Genomic DNA, 21,545 nt, shown 5'->3' on the forward strand with positions numbered 1-21,545 from the left:
TGTTTTAAAAACTATCTCCCACAAAGAGGTTTTTTCGATAAATGATAAAAAGTCTAATTTTGAATTAAATTCATGTTCTAAAGAAGTACGAGTATTTAATCGTTTTAATTTGTTATAGGTAGGTATAATAAATTCTTGTTACTGAATTGGTACCAAATCACATCAGCTTACAGATGGAAAAAAAATGCTTTTCGCGGTGGTATGAGTCATAAGTAGTGGGCTCAAAAACCGGTATGTAACATTATAACAAATATGTTACACAAACTATTTAGTTTTTTTTTGTAAAGAAAAGTACAAGTTATTTAACTAAATGTGATTTTATTTATTTTTAATTCAAACTACCAAAGAACTGACGTGTGCCCCACACAAAAATTTATTACACTCATTGAGATTTATCCAATGATAAAGGGACCTATACACCTTCGAAACCGCCCATTCAGATTTTGTTTATGAAAAAAAAAAAAAAAGAAATCAAAATTAATTAATAGAAATGGTAAGCAATCTTTAAAACACAATTTCCCTACCTTTATACTTGCTGTAAAATAAGAAATAATATTTTCATAATTTCAAAAGGATATGGATTTGTTATCAGCCTTAAGCACCAATTTCTCGGTCTTGTATCCTGAGTCAGGTATTTAAGTGCTACTGCAGGAAATCCCGGGTATGGCAGGTTTGGCTCACCGGATGAGGTGGAGTTCGAATCCCCGTCTTCACTGCTGCACGACCCACTGCACGACGATGATGATGATGAGCCGTCAGTCGAAGACACAAGACTTCTTCGTCTCTGATTGCCGTGTTTCCGGCGATGATGTCCGGAAGATGCACCTCTAGAAGGTGATTTTCCACCACCCATCGAATGCATTGTCGATTGACTGCTATAGAAATTATCTGAAGGTCGTTGCTGTTTGGTTGGTGTTGACGAAGTTTCTCGCCGACTTCGTCCTTGCTGAGGCTGACTTGTTATAGGAGCACCATTTCGTCGCCGTCTACTACTCACTGCAGTCTCAGCTGCACCAGTTTCACTAACACTTTCACTCGCTTGGCGTTTCATTCTACTACTAGTACTTAAACTACTGCTCTTAACATTAATAGGATTCTGAGAAGAAGTTTTCACATCCACTACACAACCCGCGATATTTGTACCTTTTTCGCTAGCAATTTTGGGCTCGTTAGAACTCACTAGACCCGATCCGCTGCCGCTGCTTTCTCTGGCACTCGAGGAACTTAAACTTTTAATATTCGGTCGTTCCTTGTTGCGAAAACTACCACCACTTTTAGTGGCAGTTGTGGCACCACCATTGCTGTTACTTTCCATGCTCGATGTTGGATTTTCTAGCCTTGATCGATGAGAGTTGCTGATGTATGGCTTTGGTAATCGGTACGCACTGATATTTGTTGGGTCTGAGGAGATGGTTGATGGTTGAGATCGTTTCGCGTTGCCATTACTTGACGAATCACGGCAATCACCTTCTGTTATATTAACTGAAGGATTGTTATTGATATTGATCGTCTGGTGATTGTTGGTGTTGGAATTGATTTTATTATTTGCAAATATTGTTTGTTTTCTTGACTCCATAGAGGAGTATAACATTTTCCACGAAATGATTAATTTATGATTTAAATATTAATCTTTTTTTGTTGTTGTTTTGAATTTGTTTGTTTAAATTTAGATTTCAAAATATTGTATGGAATCACTATTTATTTTTGTATGAATTGACTTTGTTATCTTAGATTTGTTTTGGTTTGTGATGGTTTATAATGCGACATTCTGTAAAGAAAGAAATAAACAAAATATTGTTAGAAAGACAATTTAGCATTGATAAGAAATATTCAATATAGGTTCTAACATGTCAAGTTTTTTTTTTTTTTGTAATATTTTTTGTTGTAATATTTTTTGCTGACAATTTCTCTGCGAAAACTGTTGCCAAAAGTTTCCAGCAGGCTGCATAACAAACAGGTGTTTTTAAATGGTATTAAATGTTCAAAGAGAATTCATAAAGCGTTGAAACAATGAGGGTCCAGGACATCGACTTATATGTCGCTCGTCAATCAAATCAAAGAATTCATGCTCTTAAAGCGATTGACGATAATAACCCAGTAAAAAAATTGTTTCAAAGACAAAAGGACAACTTTTAACAATATTCATTTTATAATGTAATGTATTGAGAATTTATCAGTTCAACTGAACTAATTGGAATTTTTAACATCGCCCTAAGCTCCTATCCTGTTTTTCCAAAATATTCGAATTCAAACACACTTTAACAAAAAAAAAATTTTACTAAAACATTAAACCAAAGTATTATAAATGATGATAAACATTAACTTTTTGTTATTATTTTGTTTCCTAAGCCGACATCACAACCATTTTAGGGAAATTTCTTTTAATAAATGTTTAAAAAAAACAACGAAACGAAAAAAATGTTACACCGTAATGTTGAAGGTCTAATTAATTCGTTTAACTAACCGACAACAAAAAATAACTTCATCGTTTCTTTTCATTAGGAACCCAACATAACGCGAACGTATATAAGCACTTTGCATATAATTTGAATATTTTTATACATTTCAACTAAGGAGTTGTGGGGTAAAGTAACGCCCCATCGAACTGATTTCCACACCACATTTTCGTCCAAAAAAAAACCCAAAATTGCTATGTGTTGGATTAATGAAACGAAACTTTGTGGCAAAATTGAACGAGTAGCTATAGCATTTCCTTCCTCATCCTCGAACTACCCATTGGCATATACAAAAAGAATTAATTTACAGCCTTCACTTTAACAACGCCTGCCCGCCCAGATGCCATCGTTCTTCCAGGAGCACGTTCTCACTCAATATATGTACGCAACGTAAAGAATCCAACAGCAGTCTCGACTCGACAACAGAAAACAGGAAAACAACCCGTAACCAGTCTATAAGGATGAATTCATTAAAAACCTTCCATTATCCTTTATTCAATTTGGTTTCATAGGCGAAAGGCGACTTGGCTGGTTCGTTTTGACTGCATGCGCAAGCGAAGGCATGAAGCAGGGTTCTGTAAAAAAATGTAACGATTGTAAGATGCTTCCACTTACAAATAGGAAGGTCGGTTAGTATTTCTGAACTCGATGTGAATGAGTGATGATGTAGTCAAGATCCGAGTTCTGTATGACAACAAGAGAGTAAATGACTGCTTGTCAGGTTGTGGAACTAACTGTATTAGGTTAGGGTTAATGTCATTAGGTATAAAAAGGGACTAAGTAATTGTTCTGGGAACAATCGAGTGTTCTTCTTTGTATCTATATCTTAATGGTACTTGTGTATATTGTTCTCAAAATCATAAGATGTTTCCAAACAAATATTTACCGTTCTTATTAGAACATATACTTATACTATGTATCTTCTTCAGATAAGATGATTTTGATCGCACTTTTGGGAAAAGGATTTTCGTTAAGATAGATAAGGACCTCTTTTAGCTAATTCCTTCAATGAGCATTATATTTGTAATTAGTCTTTAATTTTAAGAAGATAGATTGGTGCCTTTAGGAAGTACATGAGAGTAATATTATGATGTATTTTTAAGCCTACAAGCTATTCTATTATAAGCACCGCATAAAACATTCTAAAAATACTCACTACCACTGGTCTCCAAAATTTATCTTTTTTTTCTCCTTCAAATAATTTTTTGAAATTATGAAAGATTTGACTTTCCTGGATCTAAATCTGGTTTCAGAAAAATTCTAGCCTTTAATTCTTTTATCAATTTATTTTGAAAATACATAAAATTGCAAATCAATTTGATGGATATTGTGCAAAATTGTTTGTATAAAAATAAAACAATTTAAATAATAAAAAATGTACAACTCAACAATGTTCTACATTTATTATTACATCAAAAGATATTTTAAGGAAAAAATTCCACTTGAAAAAACATGTTCCAATTCACTGAAATATTTACTCAAAATTTACTGAACAAAATGCCATTACAAATTAAGGTTACCCCATTACTTCATCAAGTCGAAAAATAGTCCATTTTCAAAAGTACAAAAAAAAACAAAAAACAAGAATAAGATTCGGATTCGTGGGAAAAGAAGAACAACTACATAAGGGCAACTATATAGTACCTACCTACAAAAGTAAATCACAGAAATGAAACAACAAATAAAAGAAAAATAAAACTTTCTTTTTATTTCAGTCTTTTTGTGTAGGTATGTACAAAATGCTTCATTAAATAGGACGTCTGCGTCAGTGGGAATGACTATTTTAAACGGCAGCAGTTCCTTACACTTTATTATTTAATAAACCATATTGTTCACATATATAACCTCTTTGAGACTCTAGCTTTCACTTATGAATTCAAGAATAATGCTGTATGAAATGAACCAGGTCATCTACCCTGAAAGCACTTTATGTATGAAGTATGACACAAGACATTGTAGTTTTTTGTGAATATCACTGCATTGCCTTGTAATTCAGAACTTCTCGCAATAAGTGACTAAGAATAAATGCCATCTAGAAAGTTTGTGACACTTTTTCTAATTATTGAAGGTCTTCATACAATACCTTAAATATGTTTATTGTTGTCATGAGAGAAAAGAACTGACAGGAAACATGCAAACAATAAATTATGTATAAGAAATGAGAGGATTAATCAAAATCTTTGAAATAATTTCAAAAGAAGTATATTCTGGAGTTAAACAAAAGTAAGTAACAGATCACACTGACAAAACTAATGAATCAATAAATGCAGTTTTAACAAACGGGGGCTTAAAAATATCAATAGGTAATTCGTAATATGTAATTGTCTTTCACAGCAAATGTACTAAGAAAACAGATAGAATTAAAATTGAGTTTCCAATGAACTTTGGTTTGTGAAATTTTGGTAATCAAAATGGCAGAAAAGGTCAGGGCCGGATAATAAGTTCCACATTGTCTTAGGAGATCAGTTTTCAGTTTTCTTCTTTTCTAGCACACCTCGCTCTATTCTCTATTGATGTGAAGGTCAATAAATTCAAAGCCCCCAAACGGGACAGGTCCATCCCAAAAGAAGATGATTCAAATAAACTAAACTCAAAATAATTTTGTTTTCCAATCGAAAATTGTGAAGACTTTTTTTTATGATTAAACATGATGAGTTGTCCTGTGATGATATGTGCTGTGATATGTAAGGTTGATTGTTGAAAAAAACAAATCACACTTTATATTTGATTTTATTTCGACAATGTGACAATAAGCATCCATAAAAATAAACTTTTCTAGTTTCTTTTATGTAAGGTAAACAAAATATGATTATGTTGAGAGTCAATCATCATCAAGACTAGGTAGGAATGGCTATGATATGTCATGAAAAACTTTGTCCATTAAAATTATGTATTTGAAACTTTTGCAAATTCTTCTTGTTAGAATTCTTCTAGGATTTATTGTTATTAATAAGAATATTAAAAACATTTATGAAACTTTTCAAATCTTTGATATCAAGAGCCTGTAGGTATTTCGGAAGGTGAGAGAGATAACAAAACATGATTGATTGTTATTATTATTGAGTAGGTCTTTGAATTATGTATGTATGAATAGGGATTTGAAATTCTAGCAGATCCTCATGGGAATAGTAGTGATTTTTTTGCAGATCCTCATGGAAATAGTAGTGATTTTTTTTGTGTTGTAATTTAATTTTTTTTCAATACAGTGTCAAATCCTTTAATTCGATTTTTACGAGATACACTGCCGGTCACTTGAATACGTCCACATTTTAGTTCATCTTATTTTTAGCCTAGCTTGATATTTATTGCAATGGTACATCTTTTTTACATACGTAACGAGAGAACATCTTTATGCGCTTAGCTTAGGAGAAAAAAAGTTGTCTTGGGACCTACCGTTCTTCTCACACGGTAGCTAGACAAAATCTATTCATAAAAACAAGTATATTTTTTGACTCATCTGAATAGACTCAAAAGCAAAAATGTTAATAAATGATGAGTTGCATGGGTCAGTTGTACTCAAAATTGTGTCTGTCAATAAATCTGATTGTCTATAACCTATAAGGACGAAAACGGGTCTAAAAAATCATTAGGCGCGGGAAAAATGGCGAAAATAAAAGAAGTCTTTCAATTAGGCCGAAATCAACGATGCATTGGGACAAAAATTAACACAAGTTAAAATTTAGTAATCAGTTATTCGCGCAATATCCAAGGGTATAGAAACAACATTTATAATCGAAGTTGCTTAGCCACAACATTGGCTGATAGATGTGCAATGATCTGAACAGCATGACTTCGCGCTAAAAATTAAGCTGAAAACCGGTATGAAATGCAGTTTAACGACGGAAAAACGGGTTGTCAGAAGTGGTAAACATTTGAGAAGAACAAATCTTCGCAAAAACTACCACTTTACAAACCACGAAAAGAAACTCGCCTCCAATAGTAAAAAAAACTGTGTTAGAAATTGCAGATCGAAAGTTTTCTAGAAAAAAATAGCTTGCACTTAATGACACTCCCTTCACAGTTATGCAGACAACTTAAAATAATCCTTCTCTCTACGAAGGTCATACAAATAGGAATTTAGACCTCAGGGTCAACTTAATTCATTTTTTTCCTTTGTAAAATCACCGGTTGGAAATTCGACTTTCACGACATGTTTTTTTTTTTACTATTGGAGGCGAGTTTCTTTTCGTGGTTTGTAAAGTGGTAGTTTTTGCGAAGATTTGTTCTTCTCAAATGTTTACCACTTCTGACAACCCGTTTTTCCGTCGTTAAACTGCATTTCATACCGGTTTTCAGCTTAATTTTTAGTGCGAAGTCATGCTGTTCAGATCATTGCACATCTATCAGCCAATGTTGTGGCTAAGCAACTTCGATTGTAAATGTTGTTTCTATACCCTTGGATATTGCGCGAATAACTGCATACTAAATTTTAACTTGTGTTAATTTTTGTCCCAATGCATCGTTGATTTCGGCCTAATTCAAAGACTTCTTTTATTTTCGCCATTTTTCCCGCGCCTAATGATTTTTTAGACCCGTTTTCGTCCTTATAGGTTATAGACAATCAGATTTATTGACAGACACAATTTTGAGTACAACTGACCCATGCAACTCATCATTTATTAACATTTTTGCTTTTGAGTCTATTCAGATGAGTCAAAAAATATACTTGTTTTTATGAATAGATTTTGTCTAGCTACCGTGTGAGAAGAACGGTAGGTCCCAAGACAACTTTTTTTCTCCTAAGCTAAGCGCATAAAGATGTTCTCTCGTTACGTATGTAAAAAAGATGTACCATTGCAATAAATACCAAGCCAGGCTAAAAATAAGATGAACTAAAATGTGGACGTATTCAGATGACCGGCAGTGTATGTATCAAAATTTTTAGTTTGAGGAATTTTTAAAAGTTCGAATGAAGGCAATTATTTATTGTTTTGGTCAATGGAGGTTCAACTAAGAAGGAGTTATTATAAAAATTTGCTGCAACTAAGTCAGTTCTCTCACTTTGTAAGTACCTAAACAAAATGTGTAAGCAAAACCAAGTATCACTTTGTAAGTACCTAAACGGTATTGATTAAAAATAATGTTATGTAGGTGTTAGTATTAGAGAAAGACATATCTAAGTGGAAAAAGAAACAAGATTGTTTGATGAAACAATAAAAAAAAAAGAAATCTCTGCATTTTCTGATGTATTTTTTAAAATTTCTAAGAAAAAAAGGAAAACACTTAATTCTGGAAAAGATTAGAAAAGTTAAAATTTTGTTCTCAATAAAAAGGATAACATATCAAAAATAACTCTACCGCACTTTCGTTAAGTATTGATGACAGGTGACATTTTTGTATTGCATATTAACAACACTATCTCGTACCGATTCCGTCAAATTCAAAATGTTTATTTTTGAGTGTTACATGATAAAAGTATTGGTCACTGCCTACTGAACAAATCTACATAGGTACATATATATTTACTAGCGAACAGCGACAAAATTAAGTGCTATAACAAACATTTGCAATTATTGAAGCAATAAATTAAAATATACATTGGTACCACCAAGAAAAAATACCTAAAAAAACGCCAGACAAAAAGATGTGTTTTTGTCCACAAAGTACTATAAGCATTTTTCCTTTTCAGTATTGGAAATATTACAATTAGGTGCTGTTTATAAGTAACGATTTATTTAAATGGGCTAAAAGGGCTTTTATATAAAAATCACCTCCTAAATTTGGAAAAAATGGAGATAATACTTTTCAAATGGAACCCAAAGTAACAAGTATCTATTAAACAAAGCATTAAAAAGCTTTTAGAAATAACCCTTCATTAGATACAAAAAAAATCCTTTATGTAATAGTCAGTTATAAAAGTCTACTCCATACCTTTTTATCTAATCAAGTATTAAATTGGTATCGAGTGATAAAAGCAGAAGAAGTGCAAACTTCTTAAAACAATAATACCAAATTCAAACTTTTAATCTTTGAATAATGATGAAGAAAACCTTCGACAAAAATGAAAATAAAAAAAGTGAAAATCATTTATAACCACCGGATTGCTTTCACACATAAATTAAAATAATGGTCAAATGGTCCTATTTGTCCAGAGACCGTACCTTTTCTCGTTTGGTCCGAAAAATGTTGTTTGATTTTCTGTTGCTCTTTTCCGGCAAAGCAAATGACTTGGAACCCTGCCAACGGTTAAAGCAGTAAAATTAGGAATAACGAAAAAAAAACAACTTGATGGCCACTCTCATTTTGGGTCGAGTTTAACACACTGGAAATTTAATAAAAAAAAAATAATGGATGTGATACCTACACACATACTTTGTGTTTGCATTTCGACATTTTCGGTTTGGAGTTATTGTTCATTAGTGTGAAGGGGGTTGATTTACTAGCTGTTAATGATTAAACCGGAAAAGGTTATAGGCTGTTGAATTTGAATTGAAATGTAATGCTTTTTCTACGGCTGAAAAGGCAATGCAATTGGGACATTTTAAATTGTTATTGCCCATGAGAGTTATTAGGAGAATGCCGAATGGGTATATCGGATATAGCCATAAAACTGAAATAGGAAAACAAATAGAAAATTGAAAGTAGGTATCTTTTAAATGGCAAAAGTTAAACTTTAATTTTTGTTTTAATGGATTAACTTTAAATGTGTTTTAAAGGGGTATGCAGAAAGTAATTTAATGGACCAGTTTTAATTTTCGTTTGAAAATATAAAAAAAAAAAAAAAAAAAACAGGAAGAAAGAAGTCTACCCTAAAATTGATTACAAAAACTGATATCCTGAGTTGAGATAAGAAAAGATGAAAATCTATGAACCTTTATTAAAATTCTTTTCCTGTCCTGTGTCTTCCTTTGAAAATGACCCAAATTCTTTTCGATTACAAACATTGAGTTCACCCATTAATAGCAAAAAGGTATATTGAAAAATATCCAAAAATTATATATTTTACACCTACTAAACATCAAGAAAGTTTAATGCGTTTTGTACTTATTGTTTAATGTTTGTTTAAGCTTACAGAAATTGTCTTAGCTGTCGTGGGGCAATAGTATTTAAATAGAAATATTTGATATTGTTGAAATAAACTAAAAAAAAGTATTTTATAATTAATCATGATATATGGAATCCATTTTACTTGCAATACAGGTTTTATAGGCAAGTTTAGCTTATACGTGAGAATAATCGAGTTCGAGATGTTGAAACATTTATAGTAAACTAATTTTTTGAAAAAAAAAACAGTTCAAACGAATTTCAATTTTATACGAGAAATGGAATGGCGTTTATCCGTTTATAGTTTAGAGGCCAAAATTTTTGAAATATGTTGATGTTCTTGTAGTTTTTAAAAATAATTTCATAAGCTAGGTTTTTGACAAATTTCCTATAAAATTAAATTAAAAATATTCTTTCATAGATTTTAAACAGCTTGAATATTTAAAGCAATGTTACAATGTTACATTTTATTAATTTAATGCAGCTACAATATCGTTTAACTTGAAAATTCTCGCAAATGTCTGTAAGGATATAGTAGGTATTTGTTTTTTAAATTTTTATTTCATAGTTTTTCGATGATTGCAATTCTTGAGTCAAATTAAAACATTCTCTCGGTTGAATATCTTCTCAGGCATGTTTTCATTATTACTGTTGCCTGATTGGTTCATGAGTGATTCTCCGTTAAATATTCCTTTTTTAATTTAAGTCTTTATTTTTTTCATAAGAAATTAAAAATATAATAGTTTCAAAAAATGAAAATTAATAAAAACTAAAAATATTACCTACTCAATATAAAGGTGTTCAAATTCAAAGAAATTTAGAACGCATCATTTAAAGTTTAACTTGACCATATCTGGAAGAATGTAAATAAATTGACGTTTTATTTTCTAACTTTTTTATGAGACCCTTACTTTGAATATATTTTTGAGCTTAAATCACACATACCTATTCTTTTGTTTTATTTATTTTTTAATTGCTAAGATAAAATTAAATTACATTATTTTAAATGATAAACACGCTTGAAAAGGCCAAAAAATAGTTAAACATATTTAAGTTAACTTGAATATCGTATAAAAAGAATACACTATAATGTTGGCGTTATTGAAAAAATAAAGTATCTTTCGTAATTTTCAATTTTCTAAGAAAATAAAAGAGATTTCAGATTTAAGTTTTATGTGCTCAACTTGAACTTTTTTTGATCTCATTCGCAGGATATATAGCGAAGGTTTTATTTTTGAATTATAATTTTACTTTTCTGTCGACATATCACGTGTGGTTACACGCTTCTTCAGGACTCTAAGAAAAGTAATTATAAAATATAAAATTAATAGGTACGTACTTATCTTTAATGTTTATATTTAAAATGTCTTTCTTGTGGTCTTAATATCTGATTCAGCCTCTGTTTTTCAAATTTTATCTATATTCATTTCCTGTTGTTGAGCTAAAATAATTCTTTTCCAATTGTCTCTGTTCTCAAAATATGTGAATTTATATATAAAGTTCAACATAAATTTCAGTTTTAATAGGCTTCAAGGGGAACAATACATTCTAATTTCTAATGGATTCCAATGCCTACTTTGATATACTTAATTCTTACCCAAAGCAAGGGTCAAAAACTGAAAATCAATAGATAATAATAGGGATAGGTATGGAAATTTTGCTTTGTACAATATAAAAAAATAAATAAGGGGACAGCACTGCGTATACATAAATTAAAAGACTGTATTTCATTCCACTTCGGAGGTACGTGTTGGCACATTATGCAATAATTCATCTATAAATAGGGTTTTAAGTATAAACATACTATTAACGCCGCACAAGTAGGTATATTTTTACCATAAAAAGGATGTGTGATTTTATATAAATATAGGGTTTTATGCGCTTCCTATATGTTTGTAAGCCAATATAGGTAACATTTTTTTATTTTTATTCTGCGGAATGTATGCGGTTGAATAGAAAAAGGTGTCATTGTCTCGTAAACGACACCACCAACTGTCAGCGTTTCCGTATCCTTGCAAATTAATTGAATGCGTGCTCCACTTTTATTTGTTATTCCTCTTTGTCAACGTAGCTATTTTTTCATTTTAAATCGAGTTACATATCGATATGTTTTACTATCATGGTGGCCATATCGATTAGGTAGTACGTATTTACACTGCATAGAGTATCTACATGTATTTGATTTTATTGAAGTAGTATCTGTGGTTATTGTGACAAACACCTGCTATATATCAGGTAACGAATAATATTGACATTGGTTAAAATTTTTCAATGTATCTATACGAGGAAAACTGTTTGCAAAGTGAAAATACAAACTAATATTTGAATAATTGTGTTTGATTTTAAGGATAAATGAGTCAAAATATAAATCCGAAATACTTTCATCAAAACCATCAACGTAAATGTAATTTGTTAGCCTTTTTGTTTGCATAAACAACCTATATGGTTATAATTTTGGTAATTAAGGATTTGAATAATGTAGATAGGGTTTTTTTTTTTAATTTTTAAAAGGATTTAAAAAATTGTGCTTGCCGAAGCAGTTATATTTAGAAAAATATTCTATATCCTTACGTTGCACACACGGCAAAATTGATGATTTAGCTGTACAAAAGTCAAAATTTTAATGTTCTTTTATGCTTATTTAAATATGTAACTACGTGCTTAAATGTTTACTCAACTTAAAAACAGTAAAATTTATAATCAACCGTTATTCACTTTTTTTTCTAGAAGCCTCGGTACTTAATGAATGCTTTTCGTTGCTCATGCACCTCAGTTAGACATGTGTGGCGATCGTGTTCTTATCACTGTTTAACTGTATAACTTTTAGAATCTATTATATTTTAAAGAACGGCCTTTTACAAGTAAGTTCTCAGGTTTTAGGTAATTTTAATAAATAGAGTTTAATAAATAATTAAATAAGATCTATCAAATTAATTAGAAAATACGACTTTCATACGCAACAAAAAAAAGTTCCGGGAGTTCCCTTTTTTAATTTTAATAATATTGTTCTTTAAGGCTTTTAGAAGGTACACAAAAAATTTTAGCTATCATTTTTGATCACTTTGGAAGTTACCGTTGCATTTGTATAAAGCTATCGCGTAATCAGTTTAAAATAGTTTTTTTACGAACCTACCTATAAAATTTTTCCAAAAAAGATTTTGGTATGCCATTAAAGAGGGAATATTAATGCACTCATGAAAACAAAAATCATTTTCCAGTTTTCAAAAATTAAAAAAAAAATATTTTTTTGAAGATCTATCCCAATTTTAACATTAAAGTTAATAAAACATTTCTGTTATGTTAATATCAACAAAACATCATTATTTTGTTATATCTCTGCTCAGACAATAAACTTAGTATGTAAATTATTTTTGTCCACCTAAATCGTTACTTTTGCCGTATGTGCGTTGTGAGACTGGTATTGCAACCAAGTCCACCTTAGTCTGAGTCACTCAAGGTTCAAGGATATCAAGCGGCAAAACTTGTGCCAATTGATTGCCAGAACAAGCTTCTTTTGTGAACGACTAGCTAACTCACACCTGATCAACGGCTTTATAACTTTATTGAGCTTTTAACTTAATTCAGGTTGTCGGAATAGAGTTTTTAGCCTTCACTTACACGGTTAAAAATTCTGTCGTAGTTTTTAATACATTCTTTGGAATTTGGCCATTTTCAAAAAAAAAAATTATTAGTTTTTAATATTGTGATTTTTTTTACACAGCTCTTTAATAATTTTTTATTAATTTCATATAAAAAAAATTAAAATGTAATCAAAAGTATTGAAATATAAGAAAATTTGAAATTAAAACTAATTCCTTCGCGCCTTTATCTGGTTAAGAATTGAAATAAAATACTCGTCTTCTTTTTTTTAATACAAGAAAATCAAATTTGAAGCAAAATGTATTAAAAACGTAAACGAAAATGGAAACCATTTTAAAAAAGGAAAAACATTTTTTTTGTGTCTGGATTTAGGGTTATCGTTACCTGAAAAAGTACTTAATTTGGGTTCTTTTTTTTCTGATAAAATATAAAAAAATTAAAAATCTGAATTTGCAATATTTTCAAGTCGCTTTGCGTTTTTTCGAAGTAAAATGTATGAATTACTAAAAAACATTGATCGGCAGTAAGATTTCACTTCACATAGTTTATGAAAAAAAAAAAATAAAAGAGATAATAACCTAACCATTGTTATTTTTATGATGAGTAATCACTTTTAGAAATGTTTTGTTTCAGTTTTAAGAAGTAAGAAAGAAAATACTTAAAATAATAAAAAATAGTAAAAAAAGAAAAAGAAAGAAATATCATTATAATAAACTAAAACTGTAAATTGAGGAATACATACGTCCTTGATTTTTAATACAAAAATATTTAAATTTTAGTGCATCTTGTATTAGACTCAAAAATGTATACAATCAAGTCAAAGTATTAAATTTAAATAAAATTTTGGTGTTGTTTCGATTCAACCTGTCTTGCAGATTTCAGGAGTAACAACTCCACTTTATTGCCTCTTTTTTCCCACTCCAAGAGTATTATTGTCATGAATGAGTTCTTCTAACGCTGCGGTAAATTAGAGGTACAATTCATTCTTGCAAATTAATTGCTTGCACACAAGAATGGTTGGCAGTTGCAAGTCACTAGGCCTTACCTACCGTTGGCAAGCCGAAAACCAAGGAACCATTAATTTATCAACGAAAAAGATGTAAGCACATACGAGCAATACATTTTTCTGCACAAAATTGCATTTAACAAAATTTGCAAGTTTAAACGAATCTGAAAACTGTTTGATTGCAACAAGCAAAAGTATTTTTCTTCTGCAGTTTTGGTTACATGCAATATTTTGCATAAAATGTATTGCTCATCTCTATCTAGTTCAAGAATAAGTGCATGGGAACCTAATCATGCTCAATTTTTACATTATGAATCATATTCAAAAACAAATGTGTTATTATTATTTTTTTTCTTATAAGAGGTGCCAGTGCCATACTAAATATCATCGCAGAGATGACAGCTGACCCAAATGTTTCTGTTATTTCATTTCCATTTTTGTTTAATTTTTTTTTTTTTTATTGAATAAAATTTCAACTGTCCACATTGTTCATACAACTCTATCGTTCTTGCATCGTAGCAAAGTTCAAAAACTTTTCCTACAAAACAAAAACTTTTCTTTTTATTGAGTATGGACGTACAGTATACGAAAGTGTTAACCATAAAGTATTTTCAAACATTTTATTGGCCAACAAAAGCTTTTTGTGCATCCTACAATGGGAGGGATTAGGTTTATATTTGGAATAAAATTTTATAAAATATTGAAATTTTTAAAGTTGTAGTTAAAGTCTAATTATAGATATAAACAGGTTTATCATACAAAACAAATAAAATATAGAAGCCAAGACTGAAAACTTCTTTGCAAAATTGAATTAACTTTTTTTCAGATAACTTGGTTTATTGGAATTAAAGTAGTTTTTCAACAAATTACTCGAACTTATTGAAACCTACTTACTTGAGGTGGAACTCGCAAACTCACTTACTTAAGGTGGAACTCACAGTTCAGGATGGATCTGGTCCTCAACCAACTTATGGAAACCATATTCAAATTTATTTTTCTATAATTCTACAAAAACCACCCCACTGTTCCATAAAACGATTGGCTTGCTACTTGATTCTGATGGTTTTTGTTTTGTGTGAAATATGTTTTAAAATTCAAAAAAAAAAACAACGACCTGTCAAGATACATCTCTACAAAACTGAAGACAAGTATTTTGGAAAATATTTTTTGTTCGGTCTTTGGGGTAAAAGTTTTCCCTCTCCCTCTCTGCCACACTGACGCTTCAGGAAAAAAAAACACAGTATAATGGATGAACTTGATAATCTTTTTTTTCCAATTTCAAAATTGTTTATAAATTGAATACTTCATGAGGAGTTTCTATTTCTCGGGGGATTGAAATTGAAGTGCAGAGTAAAACGGATAAATATTTGTGAAAAAGTTTTTTTTTCTGTGGGCTATAAGACAGGTTTCTCATAAATAATTCAACCATTGAGGCTTTTGTCTACTCACAAGGAAAATGTTTTTCATATCTTAAATGTGCTGCTTGGTGGAAACTTTTAACGTTTTAACCTCTCAACATCATTATATAGACCATTGGATAATATTATGGAATTCAAAAAGAGATAGGTACTATTTCGTATAGATTTATCCAGAGCTGTCGTAGTACAATAAGAATTAATAAATCTAAATAAATATTAAAGAAATTTTGTGTATGTTCTAGAAGAGTCGACATAGGGCAATATTTTGTTAAATGATTTTTTTTTTTTTTTTGTTATTTGACTTTTTTGAGAAAAACTAAAAATGCAGTTTTATTGCAATTGCTTTGAATATTACGTCTGCAAAGTTTAATCAAAATCGTTAGACAAGTTTTCGAGTAGTGTGCTACAATTTGAAAAATTTTTATATGGGAGGTACACTTTCTAAGCGAGATATAAGTACCAAATATTAAGAAGAATCGTCCTCCCGTTTAGGCTGTGGAAGTGGAAATGTGTGCAGATGGACGCACAGACATACAGACGCACGGACGGAATTGCGAAACCCGATTAATTTGTGGGACTTCTTCATAATCCTAATGTTGGTTTTGATTTAAACCTCAAACTTTTCTTTTAGAGCAAGTAGAAATGAGTGAACAATTGTTTTTTAGTAGTTCCAAGGTTAATAGTTATATTACAAATTAATATTTGTCTCGATTATTATTATTAAGGCTCACAGTACAGGATGGATCTCGCTCCATAAATAGCTGTCTATTTATAATTGCTTTAGCTTTGTTTAGTCAAATATTTCACATTTATAGTTATTTATTTTTTTTAACCTTTAAATTTAATACCAGCTAACTATTGTTTTGTTATAAAATATATGTAATGTTTTTTTGTAAAAGAAAGTATCAAGTTGAAAATGAAGTTAGTACTATTGGATTCAAACGACAGCACAGAATACCTATTTAATTTATTTTTATCATAAAAGGTGTTTTTTCTTTTTTTAAAATAGCCAATAGCGAAAGACTAATATTAAATACCAATCAATTTTTATTTCTAGCAATATCATGACATGAGATTAAATTTTTAGCTGGTAAATTTACAGCTAAAAGGGGATGTTTTCAATAATATTTTGGACAAGCTACATACACTCATATAGTCAATATACCCTCTTCCGGTATTCGATAAGGGAGCAACTCAATTTGATGAAAGATATTAATATTGAGGAGTGAGTTGTTATTCTTTTTCTTTTCTCAACAGTTCATGACAAGTTATTCCTAGAACTTATAAGTAAATTGTGCTTCATTGTTATAAATAATTATTGGTTTCGTGCATAATAAAAACAAAAACAAAAAAATGAGTGACTTACCCCGCAGATTATTCTGCAGGGACGTTAGTTGTTTACGGAGACCCTAACCATGGAAAAACAATGTTTTTTTTTTTGGTAAAAATACAACGATAATGTTCAAAAAATGTTAGAAAAATGTCAGGGCTCTCTCTAACTTTGTATTACTAAGGGCCATTTGCTGAATCGAAACCCAAATAAGTTTTGTAGAACATAAGTTCTTATTCTCTACTTTTTCCTCTGCGTAAACTGTCACATAAGGATTTATGTTGAACTTAAATGCTTGAGTTTCGATTCAGCAAACGGACTAGGTAAGGCCCATTTGATTATACTAGTCATAAATTCTAATCTTAGCTAGGTCAAACATAACTTTTATGTTTTACTTACTATTCTAAGTTTCTAAAAAATAATTATGTTCAACCTAGCAACGATTTACTTTCATGCGAGAAATCGCTGATAACTTCAAATTAAAATGTCAAACCACACAAACGTCAGTTAATTTGAATTGTTTTTGAGCAATTTACCGGGAATAATTCAACAAATCTATTATTTTGGCAATTTTAATTGCAGAAAAAAAGTGTAAAATAGTGAAAGTGGCAATAAAAAAAGAGTGTTTAATTTAATAAAAAAATTATTCATTTGACAGAATTTGTTTTGTGAATATTTTGGTTTGTCAAAAATTAATATGACCAATATAAAAACAAAATGTGAACAATGTTTCAAAAATGTGTGTTGTTAATTTTGATGGTTAATTCTAATGAATGTGAGTAAATTTATAATAAATTGATAATTTATTTCCTTTTTTACCACATACATCAATTTTTGAAGCCGTGTGCTTTCCCTTTTGGTTAATAAAGTACTTCAAGTAGAACATAAAATCTAAATTCAATCCTAAGTGGGCTTGAGGTCTTGTTTAATTTTTGACTATTTCTTACTCCGACGTTTCGACTGTGTTTACAGTCTTCTTCAGGGCTAATTATTTAGAAAATTAAAAAATCGTGATAAATGCTAAAAATCTAATTTTCTATACTTACAGAATATTTTGTCTTTTAATCTTAAGAATTTAATCTTAAGAACTTCTAGCTTTGGTTGGTTTTTCTTTGCTTTTATTGATTATAGTTTTAAATATTTCAAAAATTCAAAAAATTCGAAGTCTTGAAAAAGACGTTTCAAATGATCGAAATTTCAAAATATAAAAATGTTTAATTGTTTGATAACAAATTCAAAATTTCTTATCAAATCTAGCCTACAGAATCAAGTTAAACATAAATTCAACCTAAAATATTTCTTTGAAGAAACTGACTATAAATGTTACTGAGCCCTTCATTTATAGTCAGTTTCTTCAAAGAAATATTTTAGGTTGAATTTATCACGATTTTTTAATTTTCTAAATAATTAGCCCTGAAGAAGACTGTAAACACAGTCGAAACGTCGGAGTAAGAAATAGTCAAAAATTAAACAAGACCTCAAGCCCACTTAGGATTGAATTTAAATTCTTTAAAAAAGGTCACGAAGATAGGAATATTTATTAGAACATAAAATCCTTAAGTTCTACTATTACTTCCCCCTAAGTTATGTTAAACTTAGTGCAATTTATGACACAATTTGAAGTTCGTGCAAACCACTATGTAGAACTTAAGGGTTTATGTTTCTCATAAATATTAAAGACTCGTTTCAGCAAACGGACTAAGGCCCAATTTATTGACTCTCCATTAAACTTAAATCGCCATTAAAAACGGGAATTTTAAAATTAAAAACAAAATTCGTTTAATTCAGTCTCTGTTAAGGATTTTTTTGAAGTTTGGAATCATTAACTAATTGAACATTAAATTTAAAAGTCCTTTTAGTTAAAAAGCCAAATTCGACCTTTTAAGAGGGATTCTTAGAGCAAATGGAGGTTTAAAAAAGAATTTCTATTTATTCACTCTCCGTTAGCGTCAAATGTCATTTCAGTTATTATTTCATTATTATTTTATTTGAAAAAAAATTTGTTTTTGAAATAAGCTGAGAAATCATTAAAACAAAAATTTTGTATGTACCTATAACAGTCCAGAATAGAATATTTTTGTAGGGACAGACATAGGTATTTATTCATATGTATTTATTCCATAAATAAGTTACAATTTAAAATGACTACCTACGGCTCGCCAGAAATTTTTTTCTATGCGGGTATGACGTATAGGGGTTAAATAGACAACACTTTATTTTAGATTTTCTCTACCTACTTCGCTGAGCGCAGAAGAAGCACATATAATAGATCTATCAAAAACTAGACAATCTTCTTCACTTTAAAAGAATCACGAGGTAAAACTAATCAAGGTTGAGATGCTGCATAATGTAATCATCCCAAAACATTGCAATTGTAACAGTCTTTGGTTACCACTGATGGTATATCGTTACTCTCGTATGTGTGCTTTCGCCTGGCGTTTTACGGCTCCAAAATACTTACGGGCCATAGCTCTTATGTTTTTTGTATTGTTTTTTCTTTCTTCAAATCATCAAATTTGAAAACATTTGACATTTTTGTTTTAGTAATCATAACCCACTTATTTAAAAAAAGCAAATTAATCAAATAAACGAATCAAAGTTGTTGAGACAAAATTCCCTAACCAAGAACAAGTTTTGCTTCCGATCATTACCTTGCTAGAAGATAAGTCCTAGTTTTTTTGGTACTATGAAGGGAGTTATTCATTAGAATGTTTAAATTAACATGCCAATCCATTGTTTCCTCCAAAAACTACACCACCATAATTGATCTACTAGCCTAGTGTGACCGCCTATAGAACGTCACCAACAACCTGATCTGCCCCTTTTAGTGTGGTTTTAGGCGAGGTAAACTTTCATGGATCAAATCTTCACACTCTGATTAATTTTAGAAAAAAACCCAAAAACACCAAATCGATAGATACACACCACTTCTTTATCGATTTTAAAGTCACCTATGATAGCGTAAATAGAGACGAGCTTTGTAAATCCATGTTACGCCTTGCCTGGGACCCCTGGCAGACTCGTTCAGACCATCAGAATGAACATATTTAATTTTGACCTCGCACATTGACATCAGTGCAGATGCAGAGATATCTAAAGTGAAGAATCACTCTCGCCAATCGCTGTTTCTTCGAGAAAAGAAGACATTTAAGCAGTAAAGCCCTGTCTCAAAGAACCAAAGAAGCCCTATACAAGACCTTAATCATTTCAGTCGTGATTATGGATCGGACGAAAACCTTCTGGGTTGCTTTGAGAGAAACATTCTTCAGGCTATGTTCAGTCCACGTCCAGTGTGCGTCGACGGAAAGTGGAGGAGAAAATACAACAACGAGCTATTCGGACTTTACAGCGTCGATGGCGCTGGTTATAGATAAATCTAAAAATTCAGCGGTTAAGATACAGGGTTATGTGGACCGACGTACCAGCCCGTCGAGTTTTCGTATCCAACACCGATGGGCAACGTGGAAGAGGAATACCTCATCTTTGGTGGCGCGCTCGCAATTAAAGAACAACCTCAACTAACTTGAAGTGCGCAACTGGGGACAGCCAGCTTAGGGACCGAGTTGACTGGAGAGGCTTATTTGTTCTGGCCGAGATTGCATCTTTTGAACTGTGAGCATAACCTTAAGTAAGCAACTGTTAGGATATATATAACAGCAGTCATAGCCGTAGCTAGGATTTCATTTCGGGGGGGGTTAGCTCAGACCAAACAAATATTTTTTTTAGAAATCACAATACTTTGTATCAACTATATGTAACTGCAGTCGATTCTAAATCCCGCTAAATCAAATAGTCATTTGAAATGTGTAGAAGCGAAAAATTTGCCAATATCCTTTTTAAGTATTTTTTAGGAGAGGAATTCGTATTTAAAAGTTTAAAAAAGCCCTGCTTACGGTAAACGAATTTAAAAATGGCCGAATATTCAGCGGCATCTCTAGTTTTGTAGGTACAAAGAGTGATAAGTTGGTTGATATAAATTGCGAGCGTTAGCGAGCAAGAAATTTTTTTTTAAGAAACAAATTTTAACCATTCTAAGGCTTTATAAAAAAAATTATTTCGTACAATTTAATATATAAAACATTGAAAAATGGACTTTTTCTTGCACTGAAATTTAGTAGCAGAAAATTGACAGGTACATTCTATCTATTGAGTTCTAAATGAAATTAGCAATACTTAGAAACCAAAATTTTAAATAATCCAAGTTGTTTGACATGAGCTAATTACACTCATCAACAAGGTTTTTGTTACAGAAACCAAGATATACTTTTCTAAAGGTTTTTCTAGTGCTGAGCTCGAATCCGAACTCAGAAAAATTCTATCACATCGCGTTTTGAGATATTCCCGTTAGAAAATCGAAAATCCCGCTTTTTACCAGTTTTCGAGGTTATTTCCTAGCGTTGGTAGATAATACAGTCTCTGAATAAATCGATAAATTTATTTTCGCTTACATACTGGATTTAAGGTTAACATAGAACAAAAGTGGGTAATAAACAACTGAAGATATCTCGGACATAGAAAAGATGTCTGAAAGATTTAAATAGATTTGAGGGTAATATTTCAAAAACGAGATGTGATCGAATAAGTCCGTCTTTGGATTCGAGTTCGGCCACCGAAACCCTTTGAAAAAGCATAGTTTAGTCTCGGCACCAAAAACCCTGCAGAAGTACTTGTGGTATTTAAAGGGTTTTTAAAAGAGCATTTTAAGGTGTTAACATAGTGCTTAAGGAAATGGTCAAAGAGATTAAAACTCT

General features: G+C 30.8%; 1 protein-coding gene across 1 annotated transcript in view; it reads right to left on the bottom strand.

Moving 5' to 3' along the window:
• Nucleotides 1-21,545, bottom strand: part of LOC129911653 (voltage-dependent T-type calcium channel subunit alpha-1H) — a 228,411-nt gene that overhangs the window by 122,264 nt on the left and 84,602 nt on the right. Inside the window, exon 3 of the mRNA XM_055989517.1 lies at nucleotides 577-1,768. Coding sequence (XP_055845492.1) covers nucleotides 577-1,591 — 1,015 coding nt within the window. The 5' untranslated portion in view covers nucleotides 1,592-1,768. The remainder of the gene's footprint in view (nucleotides 1-576; nucleotides 1,769-21,545) is intronic.

The sequence above is a fragment of the Episyrphus balteatus genome, chromosome 2 (assembly GCF_945859705.1).
Source record: "Episyrphus balteatus chromosome 2, idEpiBalt1.1, whole genome shotgun sequence".
NCBI classification, from domain to species: Eukaryota; Metazoa; Arthropoda; class Insecta; order Diptera; family Syrphidae; genus Episyrphus; species Episyrphus balteatus.